Below are 16,550 nucleotides of genomic sequence, written 5' to 3' on the forward strand. Positions count from 1 at the left end.
TTTTACCTTCTACATCTGCTCATCCCTCACAGTTAATACCTTTTTGTGCCACTTGCCTATTTCATCGTACGTTCTCATAAGTATGGCCCTCCTAACCCTCTTGTATTGAATGGTATCATAACTGTACTATCTCCTTTTATATTGTAAGTGCTGTGCAAACTGATGGCACTATATAAATCCTATATAATAATTTAATGATTTGGACAGGTGTCCACATACTTTTGGGCATGTAGAAATTGGATGGTTTTGTGGGTTCTCTTCTAATAAGAAAGCTCTCTGGCCAAGCTACTTCCCCAATCTTGTCTCAAAGTATCAACCAAACTATCTTCTCTACTCCTCCCAAGAACTTGTTCTCTGTATCTCTCTGGTCACCTCCTTCTATTCTCGCATCCAGGATTTCTCCAGAGCCTCTTCCATCCTTCCATGGAACACCCTACCCCAATCGCTCTTGCCGTCTCCTATTTTGTCCATCATTAGGCAATCCCTGTAAGTGCTGTGCAAACTGATGGCACTATATAAATCCTATATAATAACTTAATGATTTAGACAGGTGTCCACATACTTTTGGCCATGTAGAAATTTGATGGTTTTGTGAGTTCTCTTCTAAGAAAGCTCTCTGGGTTAGATTGACAGCAGAGGATTACAAAAAGCCAACAATGAAAAATGAAGGTACAGTTTAGAACACATTTTTAATAAATATATAACAAAAAAAACATGTACATCTTTTTATATGCATGTAAGTTCTGCAGTCCTCTCTCACACAATGCATAAAGATAGAGGAACTCCTCTTTTATTTGATCCTTCAGTAAGACATTTTCCACATTCCAATCATCATTCTGGTTTTGGTCCCGTACCAAGTTCTCTGTTGTAAGATCAAATAGGATTTTTGTACTCGCTGTAAAATCCTTTTCTTGGAGTCCATTAACCTCCCCGGCGGTCTGATTATGTAAATATTTTTGAATGTCAAAGCGGTACATTGTTTTGCATGGAAATTTGTTGTTTTATATTGTAGGCCTGTAATTCTTAGGAATAACTCATTTAACCCCCCTGGCGGTATTTCCAAGTGTAGCTCAGGGTAAACTTTCAATACCAAAAGCGGTAACCCCGAGCTACACTCAGGATTACAGTGCAGCGTTGCTCTGGCATCCCTCCAGCACTTACGTTGTCCCACGCTGTCCTCCCGCTGCATCCCCGGCCATGTCCTCCAGCCGATGCCGGCATCCGTCTTCTGTTCCCTGCGAGCGTCGGGACGTACGGGGGACAGAACTGGCGAGAGATTAAAAAATGTCAAAATTTTACATACACACGGAGCCTAAAAGCGCTTTTGACCTAAGCCCCCAGTCACATCAAAGCCGATTTTGCACGATTTCAAAATTGAGTGACCTGCCGATTTCCAAGACATCTGACACAGACGTCTATGCCAATCGCACGATAAGTAGTGCACCGCTGTAATTGTGGACAATAGGGTGTGACTTGGCATACAATTTGCAAATCACCTGGCATGCAAATCGCATCCAATGTGACCAGGGGCTAAAGGGACGCTTTTTGGATGCTGTGGACGTTCTCAAGTTTCCAGGCAGAAAGAACAGTAGGGCACTGGACAAAGCACTGGGGACAAAATTGAGGGGAAATGGTTTGATCCAGTAATGGAATCCTAACAGATTACAATGTATTGTCTGTATGTCACCTTTTTACTTTTTTGAATCTCCCGCCGGTTCCGCCCCCCATGCGTCGCAGCGCTCGCAGGGAAGGGAACCCGAATGACGGATGCTGGCAACAGCCAGAGGACACAGCGGGAGGACGTCGGCTGGAGGACACAGCGGGAGGATGTCGGCTGGAGGACACAGCAGGAGGATGTCGGGTGGAGGACACAGCGGGAGGACGTCGGGGAATCGTGGGCCAAGGAAAGTTACACTACAGAGTAATCCCGAGTGTGGCTCGGGGTTACCACTTTTGGTACTAAAAATTATACCCAAGCTACAACTGGGATTATCGCCAGGGAGGTTAAGGGACACAGGAAGTCATTCATCTTCCAGTCATACTGCCAACCTGGGGAGGAATGGACAAAGCTTGTGAGTGTTCTTGATCTTCCAGCATTAAAGGCTCGTTCACACTTGACTTTATTTCTAACTCTTGCCAAACGCTCCTATAGAGTTTGACAAGCGTTAGACAGGCGTTTGTGAAGCGTTTTTAATGCTCCGCAAACGCTCCCAAAACGCCCTATGCGCGGTTTTGAGGCGGTTGATAAGCGTTTGCCAAGCGTTAAAACCGCACCACAAACTCCTATAATGAAGTTTAAATGGCATTAACGCTCCACAACCGCACCACAAACGCCTGGCACCATAGACCTGAATGGTGGCACCATGGTGCCACCATAGACTTGAATGGGAGGCTTCAACTCCTCCTGACTCAACCAGAGGCATCAGTTTTGCCACGACGCTAACGCTTCCCTGTGAACAGCACTGTGTGCTGCCATGTGCAGAATTTTCAGAGGCATTTGAGAAGCGTTAAAAACGCTTCCCAAATGCCTGTCTGACGCCTGCTGACAGAGTTAGTGTGAACGTAGCCTAAGTGTCAGTATCCAACGCAAGGGTGCCCTCTGGTCTTGTGTTCTGACCTTTATATTTTTTAGTAGGTGGCGGTTTCAGCTTTATCTGATGCCAGATTAAAGTCGTTCAGATGGCTCTTGAGCTGCAGGCAATCCCTAGTAATTTTTGATCATATTGGCCTTGCTAGTCCCGTTAGCTGTGTTGCTCAACCTTTAGTTGGACTTCTTTTGGACATCCTCAAGGTGAAAGACTTCTTGCGTCCTTTAGTAGACTTAAGAAAATAGGATTTTTTGTTCTCACCGTAAAATCCTTCTCTTGGAATCCATCAAGGGACATGGTTACCAACCCTCAATGTTTTTTTATCATGCCCTTGGTACTGCTTTTCTACAAAACTGAGGCATGCTGGTAATGGAAGGGGATATCTTGGGCTGGCCTACAGTTCCAATCGTCTTGAGGGCAGCAGTATCACCGGAAGATGAAAGATTTCTTGTGTCCTCTAGTGACAAAATGTTTCCCTCACTCTGAACATGTATACAGCTTCACCACTTGTGAGTTCTCTGGTGTTTAATAAGACTGCCTGCCCTCGAAAAACATTTCCCACATTCTAAACATGTATACGGCTTCTCTCCTGTATGAAGCTTTTCGTGGGTTATAAGGTGTGATCTCCGAGAAAAACATTTCCCACATTCTAAACATAAATACGGCTTCTCTCCGGTATGGAGTTTTTCATGGGTGATAAGGTGTGACTTCTGAGAGAAACATTTCCCGCATTCTAAACATGAATATGGCTTCTCTCCAGTATGAAGTTTTTCATGGGTGATAAGGTGTGATCTCTGAGAGAAACATTTCCCACACTCGGAACATGAATACGGCTTCTCCCCCGTGTGAATCCTCTGGTGCCTAGAAAGAGCCGAACTCGTTGTAAAACATTTCCCACACTCTGAACACGAATACGGCTTCTCCCCAGTTTGAGTTCTTGGATGTGAGATAAGTGATCCTAGCTCTGTAAAACACTTCCCCCATTCAGAACAGGGATACGGCTTGGCAGCTGTGTGAATTCGTTGATGGAGGACAAGACACGACTTCTGCATAAAACATTTCCCGCACACAGAACACAAATACGACTCCTCTGCTGTATGAATTTTCTGGTGAGAGATGAGCGTCGCCTTCTGGGCGAAAAATCTTCCGCATATGGAACATGAGAACATTTCACCCTCTCCATGATCTATATGGTGGGGGACTGGAGGGTAGTGTTCAGGAAAGCTCCCACCATGTGTAAAGGGATCATATGATAGATCTGCAGTGGAAAGTACTGGATGATGGTAAGAGGTAATTGGATTTTCATCTGAAGAATCCTCAGAGAGGCCATCGTCTTCTATTTCACCATCTGGAGAGATGATAAATTTATGTCCAATGTGTTGTTCATCTGGGGGAATAAGAGATGGAAGGGGATATGAACAGTTAAAGAGTCAGTAAACGAAAATTGCAGTACAGGTGTATCTTGGTTTACAAACGTCTCAGTTTACGCAATTTTTGGTTTACAAATGAAAATTCATTGAAAATAATGCCTCGGTTTACAAATTTTTTTACAAATTTTCTTCGCAATGTGATGTGTACGTTGGTGCTGATTTTTAAATGCAATTGCAAAAAAAGACAGCTAATCTCAACAAATACTGCTCTCTCTGCTTCTGCTCTCTATTTATCTCAAAATGTCTAAATAGTTAATTTTTTACTGTTTTTCAGTGCATTCTGGGCATTTTGGAAGGTCTCCTGAGGTTATCTTTAAAAAACGCTTCTAAAAGCAAACGCTCATAAACGTGCATAAACAAGGTATGCAAACGCGGCTAAACAGATGTTTTTTAACCTACGTTTTCCAGCAGTTTCCGTCGTTCGGAAGTGTCCCGTGTATATGGTGCCTTATCTGTCACTTTCCCCAGAGCTAAAGGAGCTAAAGGAAACTTTGTTTCTGTTAAGAAACTAAAAAGGAAACATTGCTTCTTTTAAGAAACTAAAAGGAAACATTGTTTCTTTTAAGTCGGGGAAATAAACTAAAAGGAAACGTTGTTTCTTTTAGCTGAGGGGGAGTGACAGCTGATTCTCTGAGCTATAGTGAAGAAAAAAAAAAGCAGGTAATTACATTTAAAAACCGGCACTGACCTATATTGACAGCAACTTTTTTTTTACTTTTTTCTGACCTCTGGAATGGATTAATTGATTTTCAGTGCATTTCTGTGGGTTTACGAATTTGTTTCACAATACGAAGTGTATGTCGGTGACGATTTTTAAATGCAATTTCGGGCTTTTTTTTTTTTTCTTCACTAAAGCTCACAGAATTAGCTGCCACTTTCCCCAGAGCTAAATGAAACTTTGTTTCTATTAAGAAACTAAAAGGAAACATTGTTTCTTTTAACTCTGGGGAAATAAACTAAAAGGAAACTTTGTTTCTTTTAGCTGGGGGAAAGTGACAGCTGATTCTCTGAGCTATAGCGAAGAAAAAAAAAAAAGCCGGTAATTATATTTAAAAAACGGCACTGACCTATAGTGACAGCGACTTTTTTTTTACTTTTTTCTGACCTCCGGAACGGATTGATTGATTGGTTTTCAATGCATTCATACGGGAAACTGCATTTCAGTTTACAATTTTGTTTTTAGCAATACGAAGTGTACGTCAGTGTTGATTTTTAAATGCAATTGCCGGCTTTTTCTTCACTATAGCTCACAGAATTCGCAGTCACTTTCCCCGGAGCTAAAGGAAACTTTGTTTCTTTTACAAAACCAAAAGGAAACATTGTTTCTTTTAACTCAGGGGAATAAACTAAAAGAAAACTTTGTTTCTTTTAGCTGGGGGGGAAAGTGACAGCTGATTCTGTGAGCTATAGTGAAGAAAAAAAAGGCAGCAATTGCATTTACAAATCGGCACTGACCTATAGTGACAGCGACTTTTTCTTTTTACTTTTTGCTGACCTCCGGAATGGATTCATTGGTTTTCAATGCATTCCTATGGGAAACTGCGTTTCGGTTTACAAATTTTCGCAAAACGTCCCAGAGAACACATTGAATTCATAAGCCAAGGTACACCTGTATATGTCTGATCATACAAAACAGGTTTCCAGTGACGATCATAAAGGTACTGTGGTGGGAACATTGTTTTCCTGCACACAGATAACTTCCTGTCCAGTAATCCAATCCCTCAATATGATTTGTGGTTCAAAAGGAAGTGCCCTTTGCCTGTGTACTCTCAGTCTACCGACAACCGTACCCACGGTCTACAGGCCAGATTATCGAACGAAATAATCAAAACCTTTGCCTTGACGTTGTTTTCTGTTTCAGTCGTTTTTATTCAGATAATACAACATTGTAAGCGTTTTTATACTGTTGAGACTATCAAGAATGATAAAAGACATACAGTAATTTCAAAGAATACCAATATTTCCCATAATACGCATAACCATTGAGCTATCCAGGAACAGTCAACATTTGCAATATCAACAAATCTTGATTCAAAAGGAAAGGGATTCATGTATATAAAAAGGAGAACTACAATGAGGACCATGTGGGGCACTATGCAGATGAGACATGCTGGCCTGCACCTGTCCTTCCACTGTACAATCCAGCGAGTATGACCCTTTTCCAGGATCCATATAGGAGAAAGGGACTAACCCCGGGGTACAAACCCAGAGCATTCCCATCAGTAACAATTTTAACAATGCAAATTCCAAGATATGATAGATTCCATAGTGTGCTGTAACACATATAGTAATCGACCGATGAGACCGAAAGTCGGGATAGAGGATTATTATCGAGAGCAATTTTGGAAACAAAAGAGCAAAAGAAGAGAAGAAGAAAAAGGGAGACAGGAAGGGGTATTATTTACTAAAACTGGTGCGCTCAGAATCTGGTGCAGCCGTGCATGGTAGCCAATTGGCTTCTAACCTTGCTTTGTACAATGAAACTTTGGCAATAAAACCTGGAAGCAGATTGGTTTGTATGCAGAAGTGAGCCTGATTTTGCACTCTTCAGCTTTAGTAAATAAATCCTAAAGTGTCCATCCAGGGATCCAGGAGTCCAACGTCATCATGTCAAGGAGATCACCTCTAGGTATCTGGTACCTGTAGATAAAAGCCAGGGGTTCCACATTTTTTTCAAATGGTGATTGTTTATTCCATAAGATCAGCAGAAGAGAAAGCAGGGCGCCCTTTTTTCTCTTCTGCTTGTCTTTGAGGGATCCCCCATATCCTTGATGAGGAGCTGCCGGTTCCATCCTAGGTGCCTTGCCTCTCTGGTCCATTCCCTCCTTATTCTGCTCAGCCTCAGGACGCATTGACTGTTTCCACAACTGTCACCACCTCTTTTGCATAGAGTCCTCACCATCCCTGACAAGGATCTGCCAGTTCCATTACACATGCCCTGGTTCCTTGGTCTGCATCCTCCTCCATTGGCCCATCTCATGGACATATTGACTCTGTGACCTACCGTCACCACATCCTTTATACAGTCAGTCCTAACTTTTTCCTTTATTTTTGCCTGCTGTTACCATCCTATTCTATATTGTGTGAGCGCTGAATTTCTGTTCATTATATTGATGATCATTGCATGTACCACCGTGTATCCCATAAGATGTTCACCAGCTTTTCATGAAGCATAATCCAGGTCAGTTTAGGCTTCAGCAAAGCGAGATCCACGACTGCATTTTTCCACGCAGTGGCTATTGAGATTTGTCTTGATGCGGTTTCCAGTTCTACAATGAATGCAGACAGGTAGGAAAATTCTCTCTCATGACATCAATTGTATCTCTATTAATAAAACAACAGATCTAACTGGATAAAAACATTAAATAAATGTCCAGTCAAGGATGGAGAAACAGCGAGGTCACATGTCCGAGAGGTTTTTAAACCTCATCCTGGAGATCATCTACTTGTTGACCGGAGAGGTGAGGAGGATTCTGGGAGGTCCCATGACATCACTCTTATCTCTATTAATAAATACAGACCTGACTAGAGAGGTGAAGAGGATTCTGGGAGGTCACATGATATCACTCCTATCTCTATTAATAAAACACAGATCTCGCTGAAACGCTGATATTGTAATGGCATACACTACAATGCACCAACATGTTTAAGTTTAGCTTTTGCTTCAAATATAGAATTGTATTGCTTTCAAGATATCAGATGGTTGAGTGCAAACTATATGAACAGGATTTCAGTGTCTATTTCTCCACGGAAGTGGGAGAATTTAGAAGGATACAAGGATCTGCATAAGGACGTCATTATGGCGAGCCAACCACCCCTCACATCACCAGGTAAGTGGAGACTTTCATTTCTTGTATTAAGGATCCACCTAGATACACACGTCCTCTGATATTAAGTCATAGAAACAATGTATTCAGTCAGTGTGTGTGTTTCCTACAGATGGATCCAGAAATACCCCAGAGAGATGTTTTAAATTTAAAAACAAGAGTCATATGGCGCCTTGCACCATTACAACAGTGTTAGGGAGTCAGCTAAAACTTCCTTCATTGGTGTGAAAATACACTATATAGCCAAAAGTATTGGGACGAACTTTAATGGCATCCCAGTCTTAGTCCGTAGGGTTCAATATTGAGTTGGCCCACCCTTTGCAGCTATAACAGCTTCAAATCTTCTGGGAAGGCCGTCCACAAGGTTTAGGAGGGTGTCTATGGGAAGGTTTGACCATTCTTCCAGAAGCACATTTGTCAGGTCAGGCACTGATGTCGGGGGAGGAGGCCTGGCTCGCAGTCTCCGCTCCAATTCATCCCAAAGGTGTTCTATGGGGTTGAGGTCAGGACTCTGTGCAGGCCAGTCAAGTTCCTCCACCCCAAACTGGCTCATCGATGTCATTATGGACCTTGCTTTGTGCTCTGGTGTGCAGTCATGTTGAAACAGGAAGGAGCCTGAAATTGGGAGCATGAAATTGTCCAAAATGTCTTGGTATGCGGATGCCTTAAAAGTTCCCTTCACTGGAACAAGGGGGCCAAGCCCAACCCCTGAAAAATAACCCCACACCATAATCCCTCTCCACCAAATTTTACACTTGGCACAATGCAGTCAGGCAAGTTCTCCTGATAACCGCCAAACCCAGGCACGTCCATCAGATTGCCAGACAGAGAAGCATGATTGGTCACTCCAGAGAACACATCTCCACTGCTCTAGAGTCCAGTGGCGGCGTGCTTTACACCACGGCATCCGACGCATTGTATTGCACTTGGTGATGTAAGGCTTGGATGCAGCTGCTCGGCCATGAAAACCCATTCCATGAAGCTCTCTACACACTGGTGTTGAGCTCATCTGAAGGCCAACCAAGTTTGGAGGTCTTTAGCTGTTGACTCTGCAGACAGTTGGCAACTTCTGCGCACTGTGCGCTTCAGCATGCACTGACCCCGCCCTGTCATGTGACGTGGCCTACCACTTGGTGGCTGAGTTGCTGTTGTTCCCAGTTGCTTCCACTTTGCTATAATCCCACTAACAGTTGAGCGTGGAATATTTAGTAGCCAGGAAATGTCACGGATGGACTTATTGCACAGGTGGCCACCTATCACGGTACCACGCTTGGAGTCACTGAGCTCCTGAGAGCGACCCATTCTTTCACCAATGTTTGTAAAAGTAGTCTGCATGCCTATAAAAGTGTATATAGACTGCGCTGCCAAAAATGTGATCCAAAACTACTTAACAATTTACCACATGTGAAAATGCAAAAAAAATAAAAAAATCATATAAATGGAAAACACAAAAAAATACAATTAATGTCCAATGTGTTAGTAAGTCCCATTCAAATAATAGTCACTTGAAAGCCAAAAGATAGGTGAACAGGTGCTGGTGCCATTAGTACCACAGAAAAAACAGGTGACTACTTCCAGGTGCTCCAAATGACCCCACATGGATTTACATTCACCACAATGGATGGACCTACTATTATTAGACAGGTCTCACTGAGCTTTTTTTGCTTGGAACCCCCGGTGTGCTATTGCTATTCTTTGTGGTGCAATTTGCGTCCATCAACGCAAATCACCCCGGAAAGTATTGGTACTTGTAGAAACAGTATCGGTGCATCCGTACTGGAAAGGTTTGTTTCCAGAAGGTAGTATCCAACACACTGCAGACCCAATCTTTTGCTGGCTTTGACAACCTGGCTGTTAAACCCCAGATTCTGAAAGAGGAGCACTGCGGATTCAGTTATCCTGTCCAAGTTTAAAGCTTGTTAATCTTTTTCCTGCAAGTTTTAGCCCTTGGAACACTTATTTTCTCCGGAGGCTTCTCAGGTTGTATTCTCTATCTCCTCCAGTTCGGAGTAGAACAGTTAGCCCTTAGCACCATCAAGTCTCAGGTTCCTGCCCTGTCTTTCTCTCTTGCTCACAGTTCAATAATTCAAACTTTCATTTAAGTGGTTGCACATGTTTTCCCTCCTATTCGGTGCCCTTATTTACACCTACAAGGGGCTGGACAAAAATGTGGAAACTCTACATGATTTGCAGGAGTGAAAGTGATGACATGTTTTGCTGAAAATGGAAGTGACGTAACATTCTTTTGCTGCTGCTGTGTGATGAGACACCTAGCTAACAGGTGGGAAGCCTCACTTTCCGCAGTCACTGAATGCGCTGCTAGTAATACGGAGTCATGTCAGAACTTACTGAGCTTCAAAAAGGGAAAATTGTTGGTGCCGCTTAGCTGGTGTCTCTGTGACTGAAGTCGCCAATTTATTTGCCGTGTCCCGAGGTCCAAAGGTTATGACGGCATATACAGTTTCCTGGAAAATGTCATCTGATATGCACAAGTGTGGTCATTGTGGTCAACTGACCAAGACAAAAGGACATCGTGCAAGATTGTCACCGGAATAAGAAAACAACTGCTCCAAAAGTGACTGTAGAGCTCAATCTCAGTCTTTCGGAGGAACTCCATAAGCAAAACATTCATGGGGCAAGCTGCAATTGCCAAACCACTAAAGACCGATATTAATGCTCAGAAGAAGAGAGAGTGGTGCAACACCCGTAAATCATGGACTATCGATCAATGGAAGTGTGTAATATGGTCCGATGAATCGAGCTTCACACTGTTCCCAACCACCGGACGTGTTTACGCATGGCAAACACCGACCCAAGCTTATGACTAGGACTGTCTTGTGCCAACGGAGAAATCATGGTTTGGGCAGCCATATCTTAGTATTCTGCAGGCCCCATCATCACCTTGAAAGGTAGAGTCACTGCCAGCAACTATGTACAAATTTTGGTCAACTATGTGCACCCCATGGAGCAGACATTGTTTCCCGGAGACAGCGCCATTTACCAAGATGACAATGCTCCGATCCACACAGCTGGTGTTGTGAAATCGTGGTTTGATGAGCATGCAGATGAAGTCTCGCACCTTCCCTGGGTGCAGCAGTTGCCGGACTTCAATAACATAGAGCCACTATGGTCAATTTTGGAGAATAAGGTTCTGGATTGTTTTCTGCGAGACCTGAAATGACTTTTACATGAAGAGTGGGATCAGATTCCATTATCCACCATCCAAGACTTATATTTTTCAATTCCCAGGAGAATTTCCATCCCATTGGATGCCAAAGGCCATCTAACACCATACTAGGTAACAATTTTGTTCTTTTACCTGGTGTTTCCATCATTTTGTCCAACCTCTGTATTTGGAACGTTTCCTTGAGGTGTTATCCCATGGGGTAGTCTTTCTTGTAGCCATTGCTTAGTTTAGAACGATCAGAGTTTAACCCTTTGCGCCGGAGCCTCCCAGCCCTTTAAGAGTTTCAGGATCATGTGACCGGCGTGATTTGCTGTCACGGCGGTCACATGATCAGAAAAGGTCCCGATCGCAAGGGGAGATCGGGACCTTTCTGTAAGTCACGGACTTTTGTGCTGGGAGTGCGCACGCCCTCAGCACATATGTATTTTCTAATGGCACGCAAATATGCGGCAGCTCGGTGTCTGGGGCTTGACGCCGAGCGGCTGCATATTTGCGTGTGATCGGCGTCTAGGGGTTAATCAGCATTCTCCTGTAAGGAACCCCATTTGATCTTTCACAAAAGGTTTTTTTAAGACCAAGACCCTCTTTTTTCCCCAATGTGGTCTCCTCTGTTTTTCACCACAATGAGGATATTTTGTTGTCTTCCCTGTGCCCAGTGTCATTTCACCCCTAGGAGAGGTCTCTCCATTGTCTGGATGAGGTGAAGGCCATCGGGTTTACATCTTGGCTGCTGCTTCTTTTTGGCATATCATCCGTTTTTGATGCTTTATCCACTTGAGCTCCTGGAGGTTTTAACCCTTTTGTGACCAGGCCATTTTTTTGCTATTCAGCACTGAGCTACTTTAACTGGCAATTGTGCAGCCATGCAACACTGTACCCAAATGAAATTTACCTTTTTTTCACACAAATAGAGCCTTTCTTTGGTGGTATTTGATCACCACTGGGTGTTTTACTTTTAATTGTATAAACTAAAAAAGACCAAAAATGTTGAAAAAATATTATCAATATTTTCTACTTTCTGTTATAAAACATACCCAATAAAATCAAATTTCTTCATAAATTTAAGCCAAAATGTATTCTGCTACATGTCTTTGGTAAAAAAATATATAAATCCCAATAGATGTATATTAATTAGTTATAGAGTCTACAAACTATGATATATATATCTGAAAATCTATCAATCCTGATGGCCTCTCTAATTCCTTAAAATGCCAGAACAATACAAATACCCCCCCCAAATGACCCCTTTTTGAAAAGTAGACAGCCTGGGACATTTAGTAAGATGCATGGCAAGTTTCTTGAAGTTGTAATTTTTTTGTCATAATTTTTTGGAAAATGAAGAAATTAAAGTAGAACTATAGGCAAAATGTTTTTTGATATTGGATAGGGAGGGTTATAACCCCAGAAAAGTTCATCTTTGTCCCATTGGGGAGATTGCCCTTCGCTGCCTGTCCCGTAGCCAAGCAGGAAGTGAGAGAAAATCCATGCAAATTAAGGGATTTTTGGGGGGTCACCAGATCTGATGTCCCCATTGGAAGATTCCCCCCTCTATTACTTTTCTGGGGACAACCCAACATTTGGGACTTTTACTTTCACTTTCAATGATGATGGTAAACAGGACAAATAGAGAGGGGGGAATCTTCCTAACGGGGGCACAGACAGCAATAAAAACTGACAGGTATATGGAAAAAAAAGTTTTGACTTTATACTTTAAATAAAATTTGTGTTTTTTTTCACAATTTGTTTTACATACTGTCACCAGTGCAGTACAGCGTCATCATATGACTGGTGTCATGGTGATTAGAGACAATGGTGACAGTATGAAAAAAACAGTAACTAAAACAAATATTAAAATATATATTTTTTTTTTACATACTTTCATCACTATAGTAACACTGTACTACTCTGGGGGGTTGATCAGGGATTTTGTTTTTTTACACTTAGATTACTGTTACAACTATGATCATTGTAACAGCAAATGCTTTGAACTGTCATGAATGAGTTTCATTCATAACATCTGTTATTACTAATTATCTTTTTTTGACATACTTTCATCACTATAGTAACACTGTACTACTCTGGGAGGTTAATCAGGGAATTTTTTTGACACTTAGATTACTGTTACAACTATTATCATTGTAACAGCAATGCTTTGAACTGTCATGAATGAGTTTTATTCATAACGTCTGTGATTACTAATTATCTGTGATTGGCTACAGCTATTCACATGGTACAGTGACTGTCCCGGGTACCATGTGATAGCTGTGGGCAAATCACAACTCATTGGTTTAGGAAGCAGAGCTGTTATGAAAGAGATTAATTCATAACAGCTTTGTTGAGATTGTGATCTTGCGATCGAGCGGCCTGGTACCAGGAGCCGCAATACAAGTCTCTCTCCATTTCCTGATTGGGCTAACTAAAAGGAAAAAAAGACCAAAGCAGAATCAGTCATATATTTCAGGCTCTAGACAAAAGGTTTTTTTTTTATAAGCAGAATCTAAAGTAGACAAGTTTCAAGAAGTTATGTAGGATAATCAGTGAGGTTATTTTTAAGATTTAATCTTTATTCCTCACCTGTGCTGATCTCTACAGGACTGTCCTCCTCTTTAATCCTCACATGTTCTTCTTCCTCTTCATCAGCTTTGACATCTATCTGAGTGCCTCTGGTATCTGTGAATAAAGAGGAGAGTGAAGCCCCCTGTACTGGGATGTATGAGGGACCCCAGAGAGTGTGTGTGGGGGGAGACTGGTCACGTCTCAATGATATGATGTGAGGAGGAGAGCCAGAGTCTAATAGAGGCTGATGGCTCCTGACCCCCCCCCCCCCACTGGGCACATACTGTCCCCTCCATTACTGTCTACTGACAGAGGAGGGGGGAGAAGAAGAGATTGTTGTAGTGACTGAACGAGGAGGATCTGGGACTCTTCTCTGGATTTAGTGCTTATTACTCACCTGTGCTGAGCTCAGGAGGAAATTCCTCTTCTTTAATCATGATATGTACATCTTCTTCCTCCTCAGCATTGATATTTCTCCATGTCTCTCTGGTGTCTCCAGGGTCTGTGAATAAAGAGGAGAGTGAATCCCCCTGTACTGAAATGTATGAGAACCCAGAGAGTGTGTGTGGGGGGAGACTGGTCACGTCTGAATGACTTGATGTGAGGAGGAGAGCCGGAGTCTAATAGAGGCTGATGGCTCCTGACCCCCCCACTGGGCACAAACTGTCCCCCCATTAATGTCTACTGACAGAGGAGGGGGGAGAAGAAGAGATTGTTGTAGTGACTAAACAAGGAGGATCTGGGACTCTTCTCTGGATTTAATGTTGATTACTCACCAGTCTCTGGAGGAATTTCCTCCTCTCTACATGACTCGTCACCTATCACATACGACTCTGGTACTTCCTCTCTAGCTTCTTTTCTTTGATCAGACCGGTTTCCTTCCAATGTTACCTAGACAAGAAGGATGGTTCTCTTAAATAATGCTCTTCAAAATGTTTATATTTTATGACTGTATCCATGAACTTCTACTTGGCAGATATTAAGTAAATTGTACTTGTTAGGGCTCGGGAGGACCTCTGCTTCCATTAAAGAGGTGTTTCATGGGTCTGCTTGTTATAATAGGCTATGTTTAATATTTAGTTTTGCATTGATCTACCTGGTATTCCTGGAGGGTCTTGAAATGTTCTGGTGCCACATTCTGGGAATAAAAAGGACTAGGACTTCTGGCTGGTGTAATTCTGTTACTGGATCCATCTGTAGGAAACACACACACTGACTGAATACATTGTTTCTATGTCTTTATATCAGAGGATGTATGTAACTAGGTGGATCCTCAATACTCTTCTCTCCTTTACAAGAAATGAAGGTCCCCTCTTACTCGGTGATGTGAGGGGCAGCTGATCCTCCATCATGACGTTCTTCTACAGATCCTTGTGTCCATCTATATACTCCCACTCCTCTATTGTTTCTATGTCTTTATATCAGAGGATGTGTCTATCTAGGTGGATGCTCAATACAAGAAATGAAAGTCTCCTCTTACCTGGTGATATGACAGGTGGCCGGTTCTCCATCATGACGTTCTTCTAAAGATCCTTGTGTCCTTCTATATACTCCCACTCCTCTATTGTTTCTATGTCTTTATATCAGAGGATGTGTGTATCTAGGTGGATCCTCAATACAAGAAATTAAAGTCTCCTCTTACCCGGTGATGTGAGAGGTGGCTGGTTCTCCATCATGGCGTCTTTGTACAGGTCCTTGTGTCCTTCTATATACTCCAACTCCTCCATGGAGAAAGGTACATTGCTAAACGGATATCCTATAGGAACCTGACACACACAATGATAAAGTCACCATCCAGACAAATCCCTTGTCTGTTACTGGATAATGTCCCAGAATTCCCGGCACCGCTCACCTTTCCGGTCAGCAGCTCAATGATCTCACTGGTGACTTCTTCAACTTTCTTGTTATTCTTTTTCAGAGACTGAGATGGAGGGTCTGTATTGAAGCTTTGATTCTTCCTCATGTTGGTTGCCACCAAACCATTCGATAATTTGAAGGCTATATAATTCTATATTTGAAGCACAAACACCAAGTTATGCCACCATAAATATTGTAAATGCTTTAAAATGAATGTGATTACAGTATCTAACAGTTCTTCCGTCAGGTCAGTGATGTAATGTGACCCTCCCAGAATCCTCCTCACCTCTCCAGCCAGGTCTGTGTTTTATTAATAGAGTTAAGAGTGATGTCATGTGATCTCCCAGAATCCTCCTCACCTCTTTGGTCAGGTCTGTTTTATTAATAGAGATGAGAGTGATATCATGTGACCTCCCAGAATACTCCTCACCTCTCCAGTCAACAAGTAGATGATCTCCAGGGTGAGGTTTAAAATCCTCTCGGACATGTGACCTCGCTCTTTCTCCATCCTTGACTGGACATCTATTTAATGGTCTTTCCTTGGATATGGTTTTACATTCAATGAAAGTTTAACAATCTTGTTGGCTGAAACAAAAACCATATATATGGAGAAGTCAAGCAGACGTAAGCTTAGATGTCAATGTAGAGTAACCCAGAAGAAAAAAAAAAAAAGTATGGTGAAATCCTTCATACTGAAGAGTATATATTACCAACCGATAAAGCAGGTGATATATTGTTGTAGAGTTATGACACATTAGTGCTAATATGGCCGGACTGGGAGTGGTAAACAATACCCGCTCTCTGTTGACGCCATTGAAAGCTTCTCTGTAGAAGGAATGTAAAAGCCGACACAGAGAGGAGGATCAGCAAATGAGAGGATCTGCAGAGCTGGGGGTTACTACTGAGCGGGGGGTTCTGCAGAGCTGTGGATTACTACTGAGCGGGGGATCAGCAGAGCTGGGGGTTACTACTGAGCGGGGAATCAGCAGAGCTGGGGGTTACTACAGAGCGGGTGATCAGCAGAGCTATGGATTACTACTGAGTGGGGGATTTGCAGAGCTGTGGATTACTACTGAGCGGGGAATCAGCAGAGCTGCGGATTACT

The 16,550-nt window shown here is 42.5% G+C and overlaps 1 protein-coding gene across 1 annotated transcript in view; it reads right to left on the reverse strand.

Moving 5' to 3' along the window:
• Positions 1-16,550, reverse strand: part of LOC149466264 (uncharacterized) — a 68,567-nt gene that overhangs the window by 21,670 nt on the left and 30,347 nt on the right. The window contains 8 exon segments of the mRNA XM_089672722.1: positions 3,085-3,975; positions 13,607-13,702; positions 13,986-14,090; positions 14,365-14,479; positions 14,685-14,782; positions 15,231-15,354; positions 15,441-15,596; positions 15,876-15,967. Coding sequence (XP_089528848.1) covers positions 3,085-3,975; positions 13,607-13,702; positions 13,986-14,090; positions 14,365-14,479; positions 14,685-14,782; positions 15,231-15,354; positions 15,441-15,596; positions 15,876-15,967 — 1,677 coding nt within the window.

This window comes from Staurois parvus, unplaced genomic scaffold (genome assembly GCF_062004578.1).
Source record: "Staurois parvus isolate SC_StPar_1 unplaced genomic scaffold, SC_StPar_1.0 ptg000132l, whole genome shotgun sequence".
Taxonomy (NCBI): domain Eukaryota; kingdom Metazoa; phylum Chordata; class Amphibia; order Anura; family Ranidae; genus Staurois; species Staurois parvus.